The sequence below is a fragment of the Haliotis asinina genome, chromosome 12 (genome assembly GCF_037392515.1).
Source record: "Haliotis asinina isolate JCU_RB_2024 chromosome 12, JCU_Hal_asi_v2, whole genome shotgun sequence".
NCBI lineage: Eukaryota > Metazoa > Mollusca > Gastropoda > Lepetellida > Haliotidae > Haliotis > Haliotis asinina.
This window is the reverse complement of record NC_090291.1, coordinates 41,760,404-41,777,767: the sequence shown is the minus strand read 5'-3', so window position 1 is coordinate 41,777,767 and position 17,364 is coordinate 41,760,404. Positions and strand designations below refer to the sequence as shown.

The following is a 17,364-nucleotide window of genomic DNA, read 5'->3' as shown; positions in this document are numbered from 1 at the left end:
GGATTCGAACCCAGGATTCCGAATAACATCACCAAGGACAACAAGGCCAACCATTCCCAACTGAAATCTGTTTGGTACCGAGGTCGATTTCAGTTTTTACTTCTCTGACTGAAAACCCATTACACTGTGATAGAATTTTGTCTTAAATTATCTTGTTCAATTCCTACTCAAAGGCAAACTGTCATTTTCACACTGCACGTAATCACGAAAGAAATTCAATCTCAGATTCCTTCACATCGCTAAAACGGGAATCCACAGCTGTCAAAATGCAATTTCACTTATCAAACCGAAAGTTTTCATCAAAACGTCGAGATTGGAAACTACAGCATATAGGAATTGTTACGACTTTAAAACTATTGAAAATGTTTCAAACATTCGTAAAAAATATGCCCGAATGATATGTATTCAAAGATTTCGACTTCATTTCCGCATATCAGTAAACCTGGTGGAAAATAGGCCTTCAGCAACCCATGCTTGCCATAAAAGGTTTCTATTCTTGTCGTAAGAGGCGACTAACGGAATCCCTGACTTGGTTAAATCATATCATCGGTTCCCAATGGCGCATATCGATGCTCATGCTGTTGATCACTGGATTGTCTGGTCCAGACTCGAATATTTACAGACAGCCACCATATAGCTGGAATATTGCTGAGTGCTAAAACTAAACCCACTCACTCACTCATGACGGAAGTAGTGTGAAAAGGCGAGGGGATTGGAGGTGAAGTCAGTGGTGCGTGGGTGAGTGGGTTTTAGCAATATCTATTTGGATACATCAAAACTTTCCTATGTCGGGCGTGGCAAATCTTGACGAGCGAACGCTTTCCCCGCTAGGCTATCCCACGTAAGTAGTGACTGAGAGTGAACGGCTGTGTGATAAATACAAAGGTACTGGTCGTAGTATCATCTACAACCCATACTGCTAGTCATAACGATAAAGAGAACAATAATATATCCAAAAATACAGAAGTATTCTTTGTCGAAACAACTGCTGAAAACCTGGTTCTTTCATATTACTTCAGTCTGTCAAGTCATGACGGGTTTACTACAGTATGAGAAAAGACAGGAGTCTTCTTTCAGTTTTTTTGAGTAGCATGGCAGATAAAGTATGGGAATAGGAAAGAATGGGTGTTCTTAACTTCCTTCAAATAGCATACATCGAGATCTTACATGTTATGACTCGGCTTGGCCGATATGAAGTCATGTCACGTTTTACGAGTATCCGGTAGTCGATGTTTTAATGTCCCGTTGTCTTATAACACACACACTAAGTTGTTTCATATCCGGTATATGGTCCTTTTTGAGTGTAAATTAAATAACATGCACATTTCGACATATCTTATTAAGTTTATAGGAAGCCTGAAGAATGAAGTCCATAGCTAAGACGAAGACATCCCAGTTATAATGCCAGTACCACACTTCAGTGTTTCAATAAACCGTTACAATGCTCCCCACAAACGGCCCCCAAGGGGAAGTAACTCAATTTATTATTCGACTTAGGTTCTTGTGTTTTCAAATTCAACAAATAACAAACACATTACCATGTTCTGCGAAAATATCTTAATTCAAATTACCGTCACATCCATAGCCACACCTCACAGACCGGCCACAATGGCAGTGACCGAGTTTAGGACAGACTGCAATATTGCCGCCATAGGCCCCTATGGACAAGATAACGAGGCACACAGCTTCGCTTGAAGTTACTCCACAAATGTAATCAGGTTGCCAACAATGTGAAAGTCAATTCAAGCATCTGGCTCTGGTTGTCTGATCAATTCCGCCTTGCACAGCCAGTACGTGATATGTGTTGAATGATCGGACTCTGAGCTGGGATAAATGGAATGTTATCTTATATACATTATGGTAGGGACAAATGTATTGATTTGTCAGCCTTTCGTGTCAGGTTTGGGTGTAACTTCGTATCCCCATCTATTGAGAATCCAAAATACAAGAGTCGTCTCAACTCCCTGGGGATAGTCGGATGTCTTCAAAGAGAATCCCCTAACCGAGGGTCTGATTTAATTACCTTTACAGAATACTCATCGACACAGACATCGGAATCTGATGCCTGGAGCAGGAACTCCGAAGAATGGTACTTTCCCCAAGATAATAGCCATATCTTACTTGGAGGAAGATCTGTTTATGTCCATTGCCCGCCATACTCCTTATCCTCAGTTCCGTACATATTTATCAACTCACTGAGAAAAAAAATTGCCGTCATTTACAGCAGGAATACGTCAAAAACACCGGTGTCGTTATTTGCATGTATAAAACAGGGAAGGGAACCTGGCGACTATAGTCTGGTGATGGGGGTATGCCTTTTGTTTACTGCACATATTTTTTCAAGATGAAAAATAGCTGACGTGGATGTTTAAGGTTTCAACAAAGTATTTGGGTTGGAGGGTAGTGATTCTCACGAAAGGCTTTCCACCTGGGGAATCGAACTCGGACCTTTAGGCGTTACGAGCTAACACTTTAACTACTTGACTGACACATTGTCGGAATGTATTGATATTACAAGACAGATAAGATCTTGCAAAACAACTAATGTAAAATACGGAATGTGACTTGATAATCTGCACTGACTGTGACGTAATTGTGACCATACATGAATGTCCAAGCAAGAGATTTTTTGTTTAAAAAAAATGACTTGTTCACAACATAAATGCAACTAGACTGTAATGTTTCGTTATTTTAACGAAATTGGTTTGTTTGTTTCTTAACCACAACCGAGCGAGTGACTACTTTGATTAGCTTAGTACTTGACATGAGAACAGAGCATTGAAATGAATCCTTATTGAAGGGAAAACGAGGTGACACACTGTCAAGAGCTATACAAACAATGTCCATCTACTATCCATGTAGTGAACACAGTAAAAACTGAATTGAACCATTACCCAACTGCTCACCGGTTTATTGAGCCGGTTTAAGACTGGGGTTGACGACAGTCCTGTCATCTCTGTGGTAGAATGCCTGGGTGCTCTTGAACAAAGCGATCTTGGCGCTAATATGATCATAACTGTCATACGACAGACTTAGACGCTCGTAGTGTCAAGGCTGCTTTGTACAACGGCGCCCTGGTCCGGCACAACTGACGTCTTTGATGACGTAGCTTAGATGGATATTCATAACAACAATCACCCGTTGCAGAGTGAGTGAGGTACGTGGGGTATGGGATGTACGTAAGTGAGTGAGTGACTTTAGTTTTAAGCGGCACTCAGCAAAACTCCAGCTGTATGACGGCCTGTTTCAGAGACAACTTTTTTCTGTTGCCTTTAAATGAACAGAAGTACCGAAGATATCTAACAAAAATATTCAAAAAAGTTGACGCTTTGGTGGAACCACAAGACAAGAGATTGGCCCAGACAAACCAAGAATCATAAACTGGTCAGTTGTGGAATTCGAACCCAAATGCGTAGGATCATTACACTTGAAAGAGGAAAGCTCTTAGACAACATATTGAACTGGGGTACCTGAAGACAGGGATGTCATCTCGTTGGTCGAGAATCTGGTGGAAGTCGCGGTGGCTGAGTGGGCTAGGCGGCTGGCGATTAGGTGCCTGACTTTGAGGGTGCGGGTTTGAATCCCGGATGAGACTCAATCCCCAAAAGTACTAGAGGTTGTACTTTACTAAGAAACTGAAATCCCAAATATGACATATGTTGCATTTGACCACTTTCTACATGGCATTGTGTAATCAGAGAATACAGTTGTTGGTGGCGCCTCGAAATATCCACAGCTGTGTATATTTATATGCGGGTGTGTACAAAAAAAAAATCTGATTTCACAGTAGACACATTGGTGTCCATATGTACCTCATACGATCCCACGCATGTAATTTTATTGACTTTCTAGAACATCTAGCCGTAAAGGAACACGCGCTGCCGAATGAAATAGCTTAAACAGCCATAAGAACAGGGCAGCATTTAACTCTGAGTGTGCAAGAGTCGGACGTGACTTGCTCAGAAACGAGACAACAATAGCTTACGTATAAAATCATTGCCGTGCAAATTGACACTGGGTAATTCTCATCGATTAATGCAAATATATTGGCAATGAAGCTGGCAGCACCACGGTAGTCGAATGGTGGGAATAGCATTGACGGAGCAGTTGCTCCTTCCAGGACATAAATAGTTTAATAGCTTGAGAAATATTATCATACAAACTAGGAGTAGTATTTTTGGACGAGGGTCAGTGCTTATGTCGATCATCCACCATCATCTTGCTGGCAATTTACGTGAGTTTGGGTCGACTTCATCAGAAGGATCAGATGATTGTGGACTTCGTATTCGCGTACTGCATACAGAGGTGTAACCTATAGGTTTTTCGTCAATCTTGGTGTTAGTTTTTAGGTTTTATTGCATTTTATTACTCTAATTCCAGAAATACAGTACTCGCATTTGTGCAAATGTACAATTTGTATTAATGCATTTGTGTCAGTGGTTGCTGAACCACGGTATTGTATGAAGCCATCCAGTTATTTTAGCAAGGCTGATTCTTGGAGGCATCGATGTTCATATGAATTGACGTTAAATTGCAGAAATTCTGCTAGTATTAAACGATGCATTTCGAATGGAAAAGATTCGGATTTGATGTGAACTTAATGAATGAGAACTGATGCTTCTGTCATTCAGAGTAATTGAGTGAGTTAATTTCATCAAGAAATACCTTGCATCTTGACATATTCTGTTGATGCGAGATGGCACACGTATGATGCGAAATAACACATTGGGATTCGAACCCATGCCTTTATTGTTGCAGGTGAAAGTACAATAAGTTCCCAGGGTGCCCTCCGGGAGTGAACATTGGCAAACCTGCCATTTCCTTAGCTAAACAGTATAATCATTTCAAGGTATGCGAAGTCAACTCTTTTCATTTCCTTTAATATCAATTATTAATTCGGTGAAGGGTCCAGTCTGGATATTTATGTATGACATTTTGTTCAGTTATCTGTTTACGTTGAAAATGTATCACTCTTCGAAATATGTTTCTTCGCAGGTGTTATAATGATGCTTGATCGAAGTAACTGTTTTGAACTAGGTCTTTACCTATCATCCCGTGCATTAGAGACCACGGACATGACGAAAAAACAAGGAAGACGTTGAACAAAATCGACTCTTCTGAGGTACATCCCATTTACGAACACACGCACCTACGCACTACCACAACGCCGACTTTACCCCAGACAAAAGTTTCTCAATCCTTGCAAACTTGCAGCATTGTACACTGGACGTTTAAAAAATCTATAGATTTGGAAAACCTCTAATCTCTCCGTTATTTACAACAAAAGAAGACTGACTTTGAAGTTCGCAAACATAACGGGTCCTTTAACGACGTCAAACATCGTCTCCATGACAGCAACATCAACGCCAGCATTACAACAAACATGAATATAACATTGTCACTGATAGCCAACAGCGTCTAGTACCAACAAAGGACAACAAGAAGGTGTGAGGCTAATTTCTTCAGTGTTGATCGACTCCCAGGAGAAGTCTCGAAAACAACATTACTTTCATGAAATTACGCCATAATCAGCAAAGCGAGAAAGGGAGCCGTTATTTTATTACTCCCTTGATGACTGTGTCGAAGAACGAATTATACAATGACGGATGAGATTGTAACTCGGCCGGTTTTCATACCAATCGGGGAAGTATTGGACTGGATGATTGAAGGACTCAAAGAATACGAAAACAAAGTTGTTATTCCACGAATGAACAACATTCTGCAAGGTGTAACAATATCACAACAAGACCTGGTTAAGACGTAATGAAGTATTTAAAAATTCATCATTCGGAATACAGAAAAGTATTACTCTTACACGAACAGTATGGAAAACACGCATTTTTTTAAAAACAAATTTTCTGAATCGTGAATTGTAAGATGGCGTCAACAAGAATTGTGTGTGTTTCAGCAACACTTCACAAACAGTTTGAGTGTTGTGAAGTTAGCAATGTGTGGCTTTGAAAAAATGACCTTCGTGTTTCGTGTGTTTCTTAAAGAATCAACGTTTATCGTATATTGAGGTGAGTTAAAATGGTTTTACGCTGCTTTTAAGAAAAACATGGTTGGGGAGAGCGGAAGACAGTTTCACTCTTTGTACCTGAACGGAGCTAGGACAAAAGGACGACCCATAAGGTCTTGACTAGGGAAAGTCAGTGTGGTACGTTTGACTCCGCAATGGAAGGAACAAAAACTGAGTGAGTGAGTGAGTGTCAATAAGTGGATCCGGACAGAACAATCCTGTGATTGAAAGTATTTGATCCCTTGTCCAAGCAATCGTGAACATCACCCATTATATTACATCATGTATATTCTAACCTCAAATGCTATGTGAGGATCTCTACAATGTCAAATGATACAAAGAACGGACTTCACAAATTTACCGATCTTTGTATCGAAATGTGATCTTTGGCATGACCAGAGATAGGCTTTTGTCTGCATAACCTTGGTTATGTGTGTGACGTCATGCAGATTGTTGATGTAGATTTGGGCAACAGGTAATGGTTGTTGGAGGTCACCAAATGGACAGAAGGATAAGGCCCAGTAAGTAAATGATAGCGTGTCATTGTACACCGTCGATTGTACACAGTCCTGACTGGATTATTTTTAGACCTGCTTTACATAGATAAAATATGTTGCGGTGAATGATACAACCCCCACCCCCAAACAAACAAAACACCTAAAAAAACATTAACTACAGAAACGCAAGGCAGAAGACGGAATCAGTGTACAGCGTACAAAGAGCTAGAAAACTGAAATGAGACATAGAAACAAAAATCAACTACAGTAACAAAACAAACACAAACGGCAACAACAAAATGAAAACTAACCCAACAGTAAGACAATAAATACCCAACAACCTCCTATCCCTTCCGAAAAGAAGACAAATGCAAAATGATTAATCGAACCCCCCCAAAATAAAGCAAACAAAACAACAACAACAACAACAACAACAAAAACAAACAAACAAAAAACAAACAAGCAAGTAAACAAAAAAGAAAAAAAAACAGAAGTAAGACACATAAACCAAAAATCACCCCCAAACCCCCAGCCCTCCAAATACAAACAACAAAATTGTTAGAGCTTTATCAAACAAGGATTCAATTAAACACAGAACTCCAAGATCAAACAATTCAAGGCGATCTGCTGATGTCACAATAATCTGCAAAGCATTGTGATCTAATATCAAATTGTTTCATCCCAGCCAGGCAACAGACATTCTTGGATGATGAATTAGCTTTACCCGAGCCTTGGGGTTTATTTTTGTGGTTACTTAGCATCTGGCAGCATTGAAGGAACGTTAAAACACAGCCTGCATTCCACTGGGACCATTATCGATAATTCCACTTTGTAGTACTCTAATGTGTAGCTCATTTATACTAATATCACCCTCAGAGGTCTGTTTTCAAATTGGTTGTAATCGGTGCGTTGTACAAGCATGTTAGGTCTTGTCAGTGCATGGTGTCTGAACGTTGCTGCATTCTGTAGAAGCTGGATATTTTCTGTGGACAATGGTATATAATTCGTATATTAGTATACAGAACTTGTGATATAGGGCTTAGAAGGGATATAATGGCTTCTAAAATCTTCATACCGTGGTCACATGAGAATAACATGATTTTCATCTACAGTATTATAACACATTCATCTGGATTGGTTCTCATTTGCATGACATACTTTGTAATACATTCAAACATAATACCCATCATCTAACAATCGATAATGATACTTTACATTTCCTTACATTTACAACTGTCGAATATTTTTCTCACATATAATGTTTTGAAAATGTTCTTTAATAAGAAATTACGAATACGAACATTTTAAAGTTTGAGTGCTCCTAGTCAGTTCTTGGTGAACTTCAGTTCTTTTCATTTTTGGTAAACAATGGATACAAAGCTGTAATATCTCCAAATGCACACATTTCTTTGCAGGGTAACATTATTTCTTTTCTCATAAGATTTATTTTCCGTGATTATACCAAGAAAACCCATCTTAATGACATGTCAACTGTCCATCATGACAACGCTTCATTCTAAAGCAATTATTTATACCACGCGTGGTCATGAATTAAAGAGCCCGACTTGTGCATATACAGAGGTCTGAACTTCTTTCCCTCTTCACAAATTCAGATCATGAGTCGAATATTGATTTGTCAGTCTTAACATAACTATTACATTTCTTTGAATTCACGCGAGTTATTTCCCTTTGCGGAAGATCGACGTGATCAACGTGACGTTATACGATCAACATGTAATCAACGTAACACTCAGATCACAACACGTTTCCTTGGAAACGTGTCTACGACATTTGAAGTGTGTCTTCAAGGTTGAATAATGACTACAAGTTATTGAGTTTCATGTCCAATAAATGTGTTACATGCTGCTCTACTTTCAGATTCCATCATCGCTTTCGTGCGGCGCCATACGTAACGAATTGCATGTCAGTTTCAGGATTGTCCAAACACGTTACACTTAACAATACATTTCACCGGGCACCAGCTGCCCCAACGTAAAACCCTCATCACTGAAATGCCACCATGGCCCAGGGCTCAGCAAATGTAGGCTAATGATGTTCATATTAACATGTTTATTAACGTCCATCACAGCGCCCTTAATTACCAGTTCTTAAAATAAACACATCAAAAGGCCACGCTAATTCTTAATTTCCTTCTTCACTTGGTATAATGTAACAAGGAAAATATCATTTCACGAGTGAAAAAAGAAAAACAGCCACGGCCATGTTTTTAAGCATCTTGTCTGTGTGATGACTTTGTTATTGGGGCAGTACTATAAACTGTTCATTAGGCATTTGTAACGTAATATACGTAGGTGACTACACAGGGACTGAGTTCTCTCCTGGGGCTTCTATTGCTGGAGGCTAGATATTGGATTTAGACCACAACTCTGTATGGACAGCTCAGATGACAATGGACCTCATTAAGGAATTTATACACAGATGAAACAGATGGGTGTTTTATGAGACGTAATTAGGCCTGTTATTGCTTTGTAAAGAATATTAATTTAATCTTCAAGAACGTATTTTTTAAAAAATATTTTCACGGTCATGTTTACTTCAAATGACCTTCTCTGTCTTTGAAACCCGGTTCAATAAGGTTTCATATAAAAAAGTGGTTCTGAAATGAACGTGGATTAACTGTGTCTCTATGAGATTATTCAGGTAACCAAATTAATGAAACGTCTACTTGAGCTGTTATTTATCTGCATATGAAACTACTTACAGGTAGAATCTGTAAAATCTGAACACGTTATTTGGCCAAGAAACGTTTAACATTTTTAGTTTACGGTATATTAGTGATCCGATGTAGTTCCATAATGAACAAAAAGCCATTTTCATTTATTCAGTTTACCCATCTGATCCAGAATCAAAAGTGACCAACGGGACTGTCTGACCCGTTTCATGTTGACCGAAACTTGAAAGCGGGACGACCTGAACTTTGATGAATCAGTGACAAAGTGATAATTCCATGCAATTTTCAGCTTTGAATTCTACCAGATGTTCCCGCACTTTTTACGCCAATGATTTACTTTCCTTTGCATGTGTTTGTGACAGGCGCGATCAATATGGCGACCATCTAGTACCGTCTGTATTTCACAGTGATAAATCAACAGGTGGTCCTAACATAGTCGGAATCACACATTGGACTTTACAGCTAGTGGAAATTTCTGAGACGAGGAAAATGTTTTCGGTCACTTTGTTACGTCTCATAATGACATAGAAGTGGCACACAGTACACGTTCAGTACAGATGTGTGTCCGGATATTTCAGTATTTGGGACATGGCTTGTATGCTTCCACGCAATGTCATGCAGCTCTGTCTGTCTTCCAAACGTTATAGCATAAATGTAATGAAAATGTTTTTGTTTGAGCATTCTCTTCCGAATACAATTTCATATGTATGGAATAAATACCAGTTGCAACAGAAATGTATCAAAAGGTATCAAGGCCGGGTGGGAAAACTTAGGAATGGCCAGCGAGTCCTAACTTGACACACAGAAGGGAGCAAGCTACAAAGACATATTTTATATCATTGGAAAGGTCTCGAGGAGATGAACACGAAAAGTTTATGTGCCAGTGTGTCCAAGTGTTAATAAGCTCGCAAATTGGCTCTGAAAATGCACTTCTGCAGAAATTTCTGGCAGAAATTTTTATTTCTGCAGAAATTTCTGGCAGAAATTTTTATTTCTACAGAAATTTCTGGCAGACATTTTTTTCCCTGCAGAAATATTTTTTCTTGCAGAAATTTCTGGCAGAATTTTTTTTATTTCACTACCAGAATTATCTTAATTTAACAAAATTAGAGAGATAATGTAATGATACTGATGCGTGAGTGGTAGTTTCATGTTTAGTCCAAGTAATAAGCACTTAGGTGATCAACTGATCTGATATATTTGTTTCGCTACCAGAATTATTTTAGTTGAATAAGATTAAACACCATCGTTATATATTTTGATATAGGCTGTTTATAAATGATGTCGTTTTCCCTGTTCAAAGCCAATTAGTACCAGATAACCGAGTATTTTACAGTGAAAGATTAATTTAAAAGTATTGGGGTGCATTTGCCAATCCCAATAAGCCTACATTGTTTTTGTATGCGATATGGGTTGAAGGCGAATAGAGGCGAAACCCGACATATACTACATACATACAATAATAACAATGTAAGACATGTGAGCCATAATTTGAATTCATCAACAAGCCCGAAAAGACCAGCGTACCAGATGAGATGATAAACAATGCCTATGCGACAATGCATGAGTGTTCAGAGTGACAATGCCCGCGAAAATGTAATTGCCTCGTAGAAACAATGATTTATGCCAAAGTGGCCACCGAGTATTTACACCTGTTAATTGGTGGTTTATCAGGTTGTCTCTATAAGCGGTCATCGTTCCGGTTTGGTTGTTCGGTTGGACACCGCGGTTAATAATTGCGCAAGCCAGAGAGCGACCACTCGTGGAATACACCGAAACAATGCCAGTTGGTGCTGCATGGACAATAGACGTTTTATAGAGTATGTGCAGTACGTCTTGTCGGTTCAAGGTCATATGCAACACAAAACAGTTCTTTGCAGATTCTGATTCGGTTCGGAAACAAATTATCAAAAATGCAAATTAAAGTTATGAAGTTGAAAAATAACGCGATTAAAAAACGCTTCCCCGGCGCAGGGGAGGGAAAGTGGTTTCACCTCCCATAGCACATGTGCAGTGATTAGCTTGAACCGGAAAACCAACTCGTCACAAGTGATGTGTGCAAGATTATCGTTGCAGTCGAAGAGGGAGAACAAGAGATGTTTGTTGTGGTTACAAGCATCCTGGTTCGGCAGAAATAACAATACACTGGTACAGTACCTGCATATTTGCAACCCATGTTTTTAAAAAATGTGTAGTATTAGAAATGCTAATTTCACTGTTCAGCCTGAAAACTAAAATGTTTTAAATCATGTATATGGAAACATAGAAAATATATTGATTGTGACAAGCAGTCTATGTCAAAGACAAAGCGCAATGTCTGTTAATTGTCACCTGTCACTCTGCTTGTCTGCTAATGTTAATATGCAATACTCAGCTTCAATCATTGACCAACTTAACACCTGTCAGGCTATACACCATAAACAAACTACAATGAATTATGGCTGGGGTCTGTCTCTGTCACATTATGTAATTACACAGACAGCCGGGGGCGATTCCTGTACACATGACATGTTATTACGTCTGTGGGTTGCAAACAAACTACCTCCATTTTTCCGGGATGACTGGGTCGGACGGAATTGGGTGCAAACTCAGATTGTCAGTTTCAAGGTCTGTATGTACAAAACCCAACATTTCAGTATATAATAGTTATGGATAACAACTCTAACATGTAACTGATAATATGCCGACGGTACATTAGAACAGTGATATAAACTGTCATCATCACAAACACATTTATGCAATTTAACATTTCAACCACTGGCCTCTTCTACGAAAACACGCCAATCAACTTTTCTCACTAGCTTCTGTCATGATGGGACGACAATCCGCTCACTAGGGTCTTGGTGAAAAAAAAGGTAGGAATAACAAATATAAAGTGGATATTGTACCACATTAGTCATTCTTGAATGGGATTAACAGGTGTGAAAACTCGGTCGCCACTTCGGCATAAATCATTGTTTCTACGAGGCAATTACATTTTCGCGGGTATTGTCACTCTGAACACTCGTGCATTGTCACATAGGTATTGTTTATCATCTCATCTGGTACGCTGGTCTTTTCGGGCTTGTTGATGAATTCAAATTATGGCTCACATGTCTTACATTGTTATTATTGTATGTATGTAGTATATGTCGGGTTTCGCCTCTATTCGCCTTCAACCCATATCGCATACAAAAACAATGTAGGCTTATTGAGATTAGAAAATGCATCCCAATACTTTTAAATTAATATTTCATGACGTGAATCCACTAAGAAGTTACAACTGTCTTATAATGAAACAGATGGGAATAATGCATAAGCCTTTTAAATTGTAAAAGCTATAATGAAATACGGTCTAATTCACACTGTAAAATTGTCTGGTACTAATTGGCTGTAAACAGGGAAAACGACATCATTTAAAGAAAGTCTATATTAAATTATATAACGATGGTGTTTAATCTTATTCAACTAAAATAATTCTGGTAGCGAAACAAAAATATCAGATCAGTTGATCACGCTAAGTGCTTATCACTTGGATTAAGCATGAAACTACCACTCACGCAGCAGTATCATCACTTATGCTCTCTAATTTTGTTAAATTAAGATAATTCTGGTAGTGAAATAAAAACATTCTGCCAGAAATTTCTGTAGAAATAAAAATTTCTGCCAGAAATTTCTGCAGAAATGCATTCTCACAGCCAATTTGTGAGCTTATTAACACGTGGAAACACTGGCACATAAACTTTTCGTGTTCATCTCCTCGAGATCTTTCCAATGATATAAAGTGTGTCTTTGTAGCTTGCTCCCTTCTGTGTCAAGTTAGGACTCGCTGGCCATTCCTAAGTTGTCTCGCCCGGCCTTTATCGCATGAACTGTTTCAATTATTAGAGAAAAAGTCATTTATTTGAAAGCAAATGTGTTTCTCGAATACATCAACATCCCACACATGTCGTTTCAAATATGATACTTCTGGTACTTTTTTTAAAAACAAATATATACTGGCACGATACTGGAATTGTAATACATGTTATGAGTTAAAATATATCACATCCTGAATAATCTCTATTTTCTCAGTATCTCATATATTTATGTGGTTACATTAGTGTGTATGGTTTTACACCGCTTTTATTCCAGTAATATCACGCGGGGACACCAGAAATAGGCTTCCCGCATTTAACCCACGAAGGGAATCGATCCCGTGTCTTCAGCGTGACGAGAAAACGCTTTAACTATGAGGCTACCCCACCGCCCCGATGGAATTAAGGAAAATGTTTATCGAACATTGTGTCTTGAAAAGATGTCCCCGAAATCCATTTATATATGCATGTGTTGATTAACTCAAACAATTATGCCATGAAAATAACCTTACATCCTTAATGTCAGACAGTCTTACGGTTTCTTTACCACATTTGGGATGCGATGAGGTGTCAATCAAGTCAGCGAGCTTAACCACTCGATCTTGCTTGTCAGCTGTTGGGCAACACATGTTGCGGAAGATCAATTCTAACCCGGATCTTCACACATATACACCTATTGTTAAACAGTGGTTCTGTTTATAACATTGATGGCTAAATTATCATTGCAGTATTCCCTTTAGAAGAAAACCAGAAATTGGCCATTATAAACACAATAGTAATGCAAAAGGTCCTCAAGCGTTTGTTTTGGGTCTGCTCTCACCGACATCGAGTGAAGCATTGAAGTGCCATCTGCCGGACATTTCAGCTAGTTCCCATGGCAGCATCTGGAACTGCACTTTTGTGACGTTATTCCGACTTAACGTCATAATATGATTTGAATCACGTCACTGCTGCTGACGTCGCAACATTGCAACTGTGTGCGATATTTGTACGTATTTATACGCGGTCTAAGTAAACTTATCCCCAGTACTTTTCGTTACACTCCACTACTGAGTCTAACAAAACCTTATGGGAGGTCGGGTCAGGTAACCTTTAAGACTGACCAATCAGAACACAGCTTACCAAATCACGAAAGTGGACATTCGCACATACCTTTTGAACTTTTTATCTCGAAATGATTCGTACCCGAACGATTCAGAATGCTATTTCGTTTCCGGGTGATGCACACGACGTACGTACAACCATGACAAGTGTGAGTAAACAGTCGCTGAAAATAGTTTTTGGGCAATATTCAAGAATGTCATCTTGCGGAAATATTAGCTAATTGTAACTAAAGTCAACAGAAACCATATATACTGCAGGTCAAATAACTGTGTCATGTGCGGATTTTTGTTTGTGGAGACATCTGTGTCAGTGTCTTGAATATTTTGAAAGTCTGATTGGTTAAATCTACTTAACCGTCTCGCGTTTGATTGGACGGCCATTTGTCGCTCAAATGTTACCTGACGCGACCTTCTACTAGGTTTTGTTAGACTCAGTGGTGGAGTTAACGAAATACACAGAGACTAAGTTTACTTAGACTGTATTTATACGCAGAGTGTGAGTGAGTTTTGTTTCACAACGCACTCAGCAGTAGTCCAGCTATATGGCGTAAATAGTCAAGTCTGGGCCAGACAATCCAGTGATGGACATGAGCATCGATCTGCGCAATTGGGAACCCATGACATGTTTCAATCAAATCCGCGAGCCTGACCACCTGATCACGTTAGTCGCCTCTTAAGACACGCATAGTCACCTTTTATTGCATCGCCTATCCCGTACCTTCAGGGCGAAAGAAGAGAATAGTCTTACAATTTCAGGGAAGTGAGTACCCACCCATAGGTTTTTCAACCAATCAAACTAATGAAGACAGTGGATTTTGTTTGAAATGTCAAACAGATACACCTGCAGTTCGCACAGTATAATATTGATCACTCATGTCCACTCAGAACAATCTAGGTTTACTCCATAATCGAGGTATATGAGCGAAATAAGTACAACGTTAAACCACATTTCACGTCGCCAGACCTAATTCACGATTTAATGACACTGCAACTCACCCTAGGAAAAAAAATCTTAGAAATACACAGTGATAAAAAGCAAAATGTATACCAATCCACATCAATTAAGCGTACGGGAATATAAATAAAACGTACCGCCACCATTTTTCTGTGTTAGATAGGGGAATCTCCAGACGTTGCCAAGGCCAACAGCGTAACCAATCAGCGACAGCATAAACTGAAACCGGTTATCCCATAATTCCCGCTCCTCGCCAGTATGGCGACTTATCTTCTGCTCGAGATCGATGCGCAGAAGATTTGCAGTGGATGCTATTGGTCCAATACTGAGCGTACTGCCGTAAGATGGCGTTGATGCTGTGAGAGACAACCTAGGATCGTTGCTAGGCTCCGGTTCCTTATTCAAATTTGGCAGAGCCAGGCGGTCCATCTCTATCCCCGGATCCAATTCTTGGTCCGACATTTTGCACCAATATTATTCCGAACGTTTTTTGAATTTACACTTCCTAATGCGTGTCCTCCTAAGTCTGCCCTTACTGATGCTGATATATCACCATGGCAACGTTTATTCCGAATTCCAGGAAATGATAGCAAAATGGATTCCTCTCTGTGCTTCACAATATTTGCTTCACTTCCGATACAGTACAGTTACCTCCCTTCCGGTGACTTCACTTCCGGTGTACACAAGTGCCCGTGAACGGGTTATCCTCATACATGTTCCAGTGTAGTCAGACCCGGATGTAGCACCATTGTGACTTATTAGACCTGAAACAGAAGGATACGGGTCTTTTTATGTACATTTTGTGAGGATTAAACAAGAAAGCTTATAAGACTGTAGGTAAACTACTACCCTGGACGGTAAATCTTTCGGAGCTGTAAATGTTGGAATATTAATATGCGGGGCGGTAATAACGTCAGTCTGAAACAATACCCTCCTGTATTCAATATTCATGAAAAGACATTTAGCGCAACTCTCATAGTTTTATCGATTAACACCCACACGTTACAGAAAAGGCATAACTTTACCATGGAGTCCAGAGACATAGATATAAATCACGTGAAAGCTTTTGTTTGTGGGTAGTGAGGACAAGGATCTGGTTGTGGAGGGAGAAAATGCTTGTGGGGTGTTACATGAGACAATTACTATTCCGTTTCTTTTGAACGTGGGATTGGTGTTTCTGCTGTTTATTGAGTTAAACGAAATTCTTTTTCTTGTGAAAATGATATTTCTTTTGTTGCACGAAATTGATATTACCCGCTTTTTCTGTTACACGAGATTGTTATTTCCAGTTTCTTGTGTAACACGAAATTAGTATATCCCCGTTTCTTGTGTAACACGAAATTGGTATATCCCCGTTTCTTGTGTTACACGAAATTGGTATATCCCCGTTTCTTGTGTTACACGAAATTGGAATTTCCTCGTTTCTTGTATTACACGAAATTGTTATTTTCCCGTTCCTTGTGTTATACGAGATATTTGGCCATTTCCTGCGTTCTCTGAGATTTATGGTGATGTGTTACACGAGATTGTTTATTCTTGTTGTACGTGTTAGACGAAACTGGTATTTCCCCAGTTCTTGTGTTACAGTACAGTCACTGTTTCAATACAGACTAGACCTCGTTTACCCAGAAACTCATAGGTCTGGAAAGAGGGAGAAAGGTGTTTCTCCTGTTACAGAAAGGTGACTACCGTTAGACATGGCCTTGTTTACCTAGAAACTCATTTTTCTATCGCTAACATATAGAAACACGTTCAAGCGACAATTCCCACCGAGCGATGGTATGTTGTTTCATTAACACTTTTGTTAATGAAAATAAAATTGCGAAATGCATACAACCATTACACGACGCCTCTGTAGCCGATGTTTTACTTGTAAAATGATGCTTGCCCTGTGCCAATACGTCCATGTCTACAATAACAAACCTTTGTTTTTTTCTGCTAGTGCTGTTAGCACTATGCTGTGCTTTCTCTGGGTTTTATTGTACAGCCTTGCATTAGACGACAATCGAATATCGATTCTTTAAAGGTTAAAGAGGCAGCTCCATATTTGCGTCACTTGAAGTAATGGCAATTCAGAGAATACTTCAAAGCCATAGCAAAACGTATTTGGTCGTTCAAACTGGCAGCATTAAGAATTCAAAGGGATTCCATTCTGATATTGATGAACTTTTAGCAATCGTCAGAATTCAAAGGTGTTAGAGAATTATTTGGATAAGTGTTTCTTCGCGGGTTAGGTGATTGCAGTATTGGCAATATATTAGA

At 39.2% G+C, this 17,364-nt stretch overlaps 1 protein-coding gene across 1 annotated transcript in view; it reads right to left on the bottom strand.

Annotated features, from left to right (window-relative positions):
• Positions 1 to 17,364, bottom strand: part of LOC137258921 (sodium- and chloride-dependent transporter XTRP3-like) — a 74,221-nt gene that overhangs the window by 34,814 nt on the left and 22,043 nt on the right. Inside the window, exon 2 of the mRNA XM_067796617.1 lies at positions 15,240 to 15,866. Within this exon, the coding sequence (XP_067652718.1) occupies positions 15,240 to 15,564 (325 nt within the window). The 5' untranslated portion in view covers positions 15,565 to 15,866. The remainder of the gene's footprint in view (positions 1 to 15,239; positions 15,867 to 17,364) is intronic.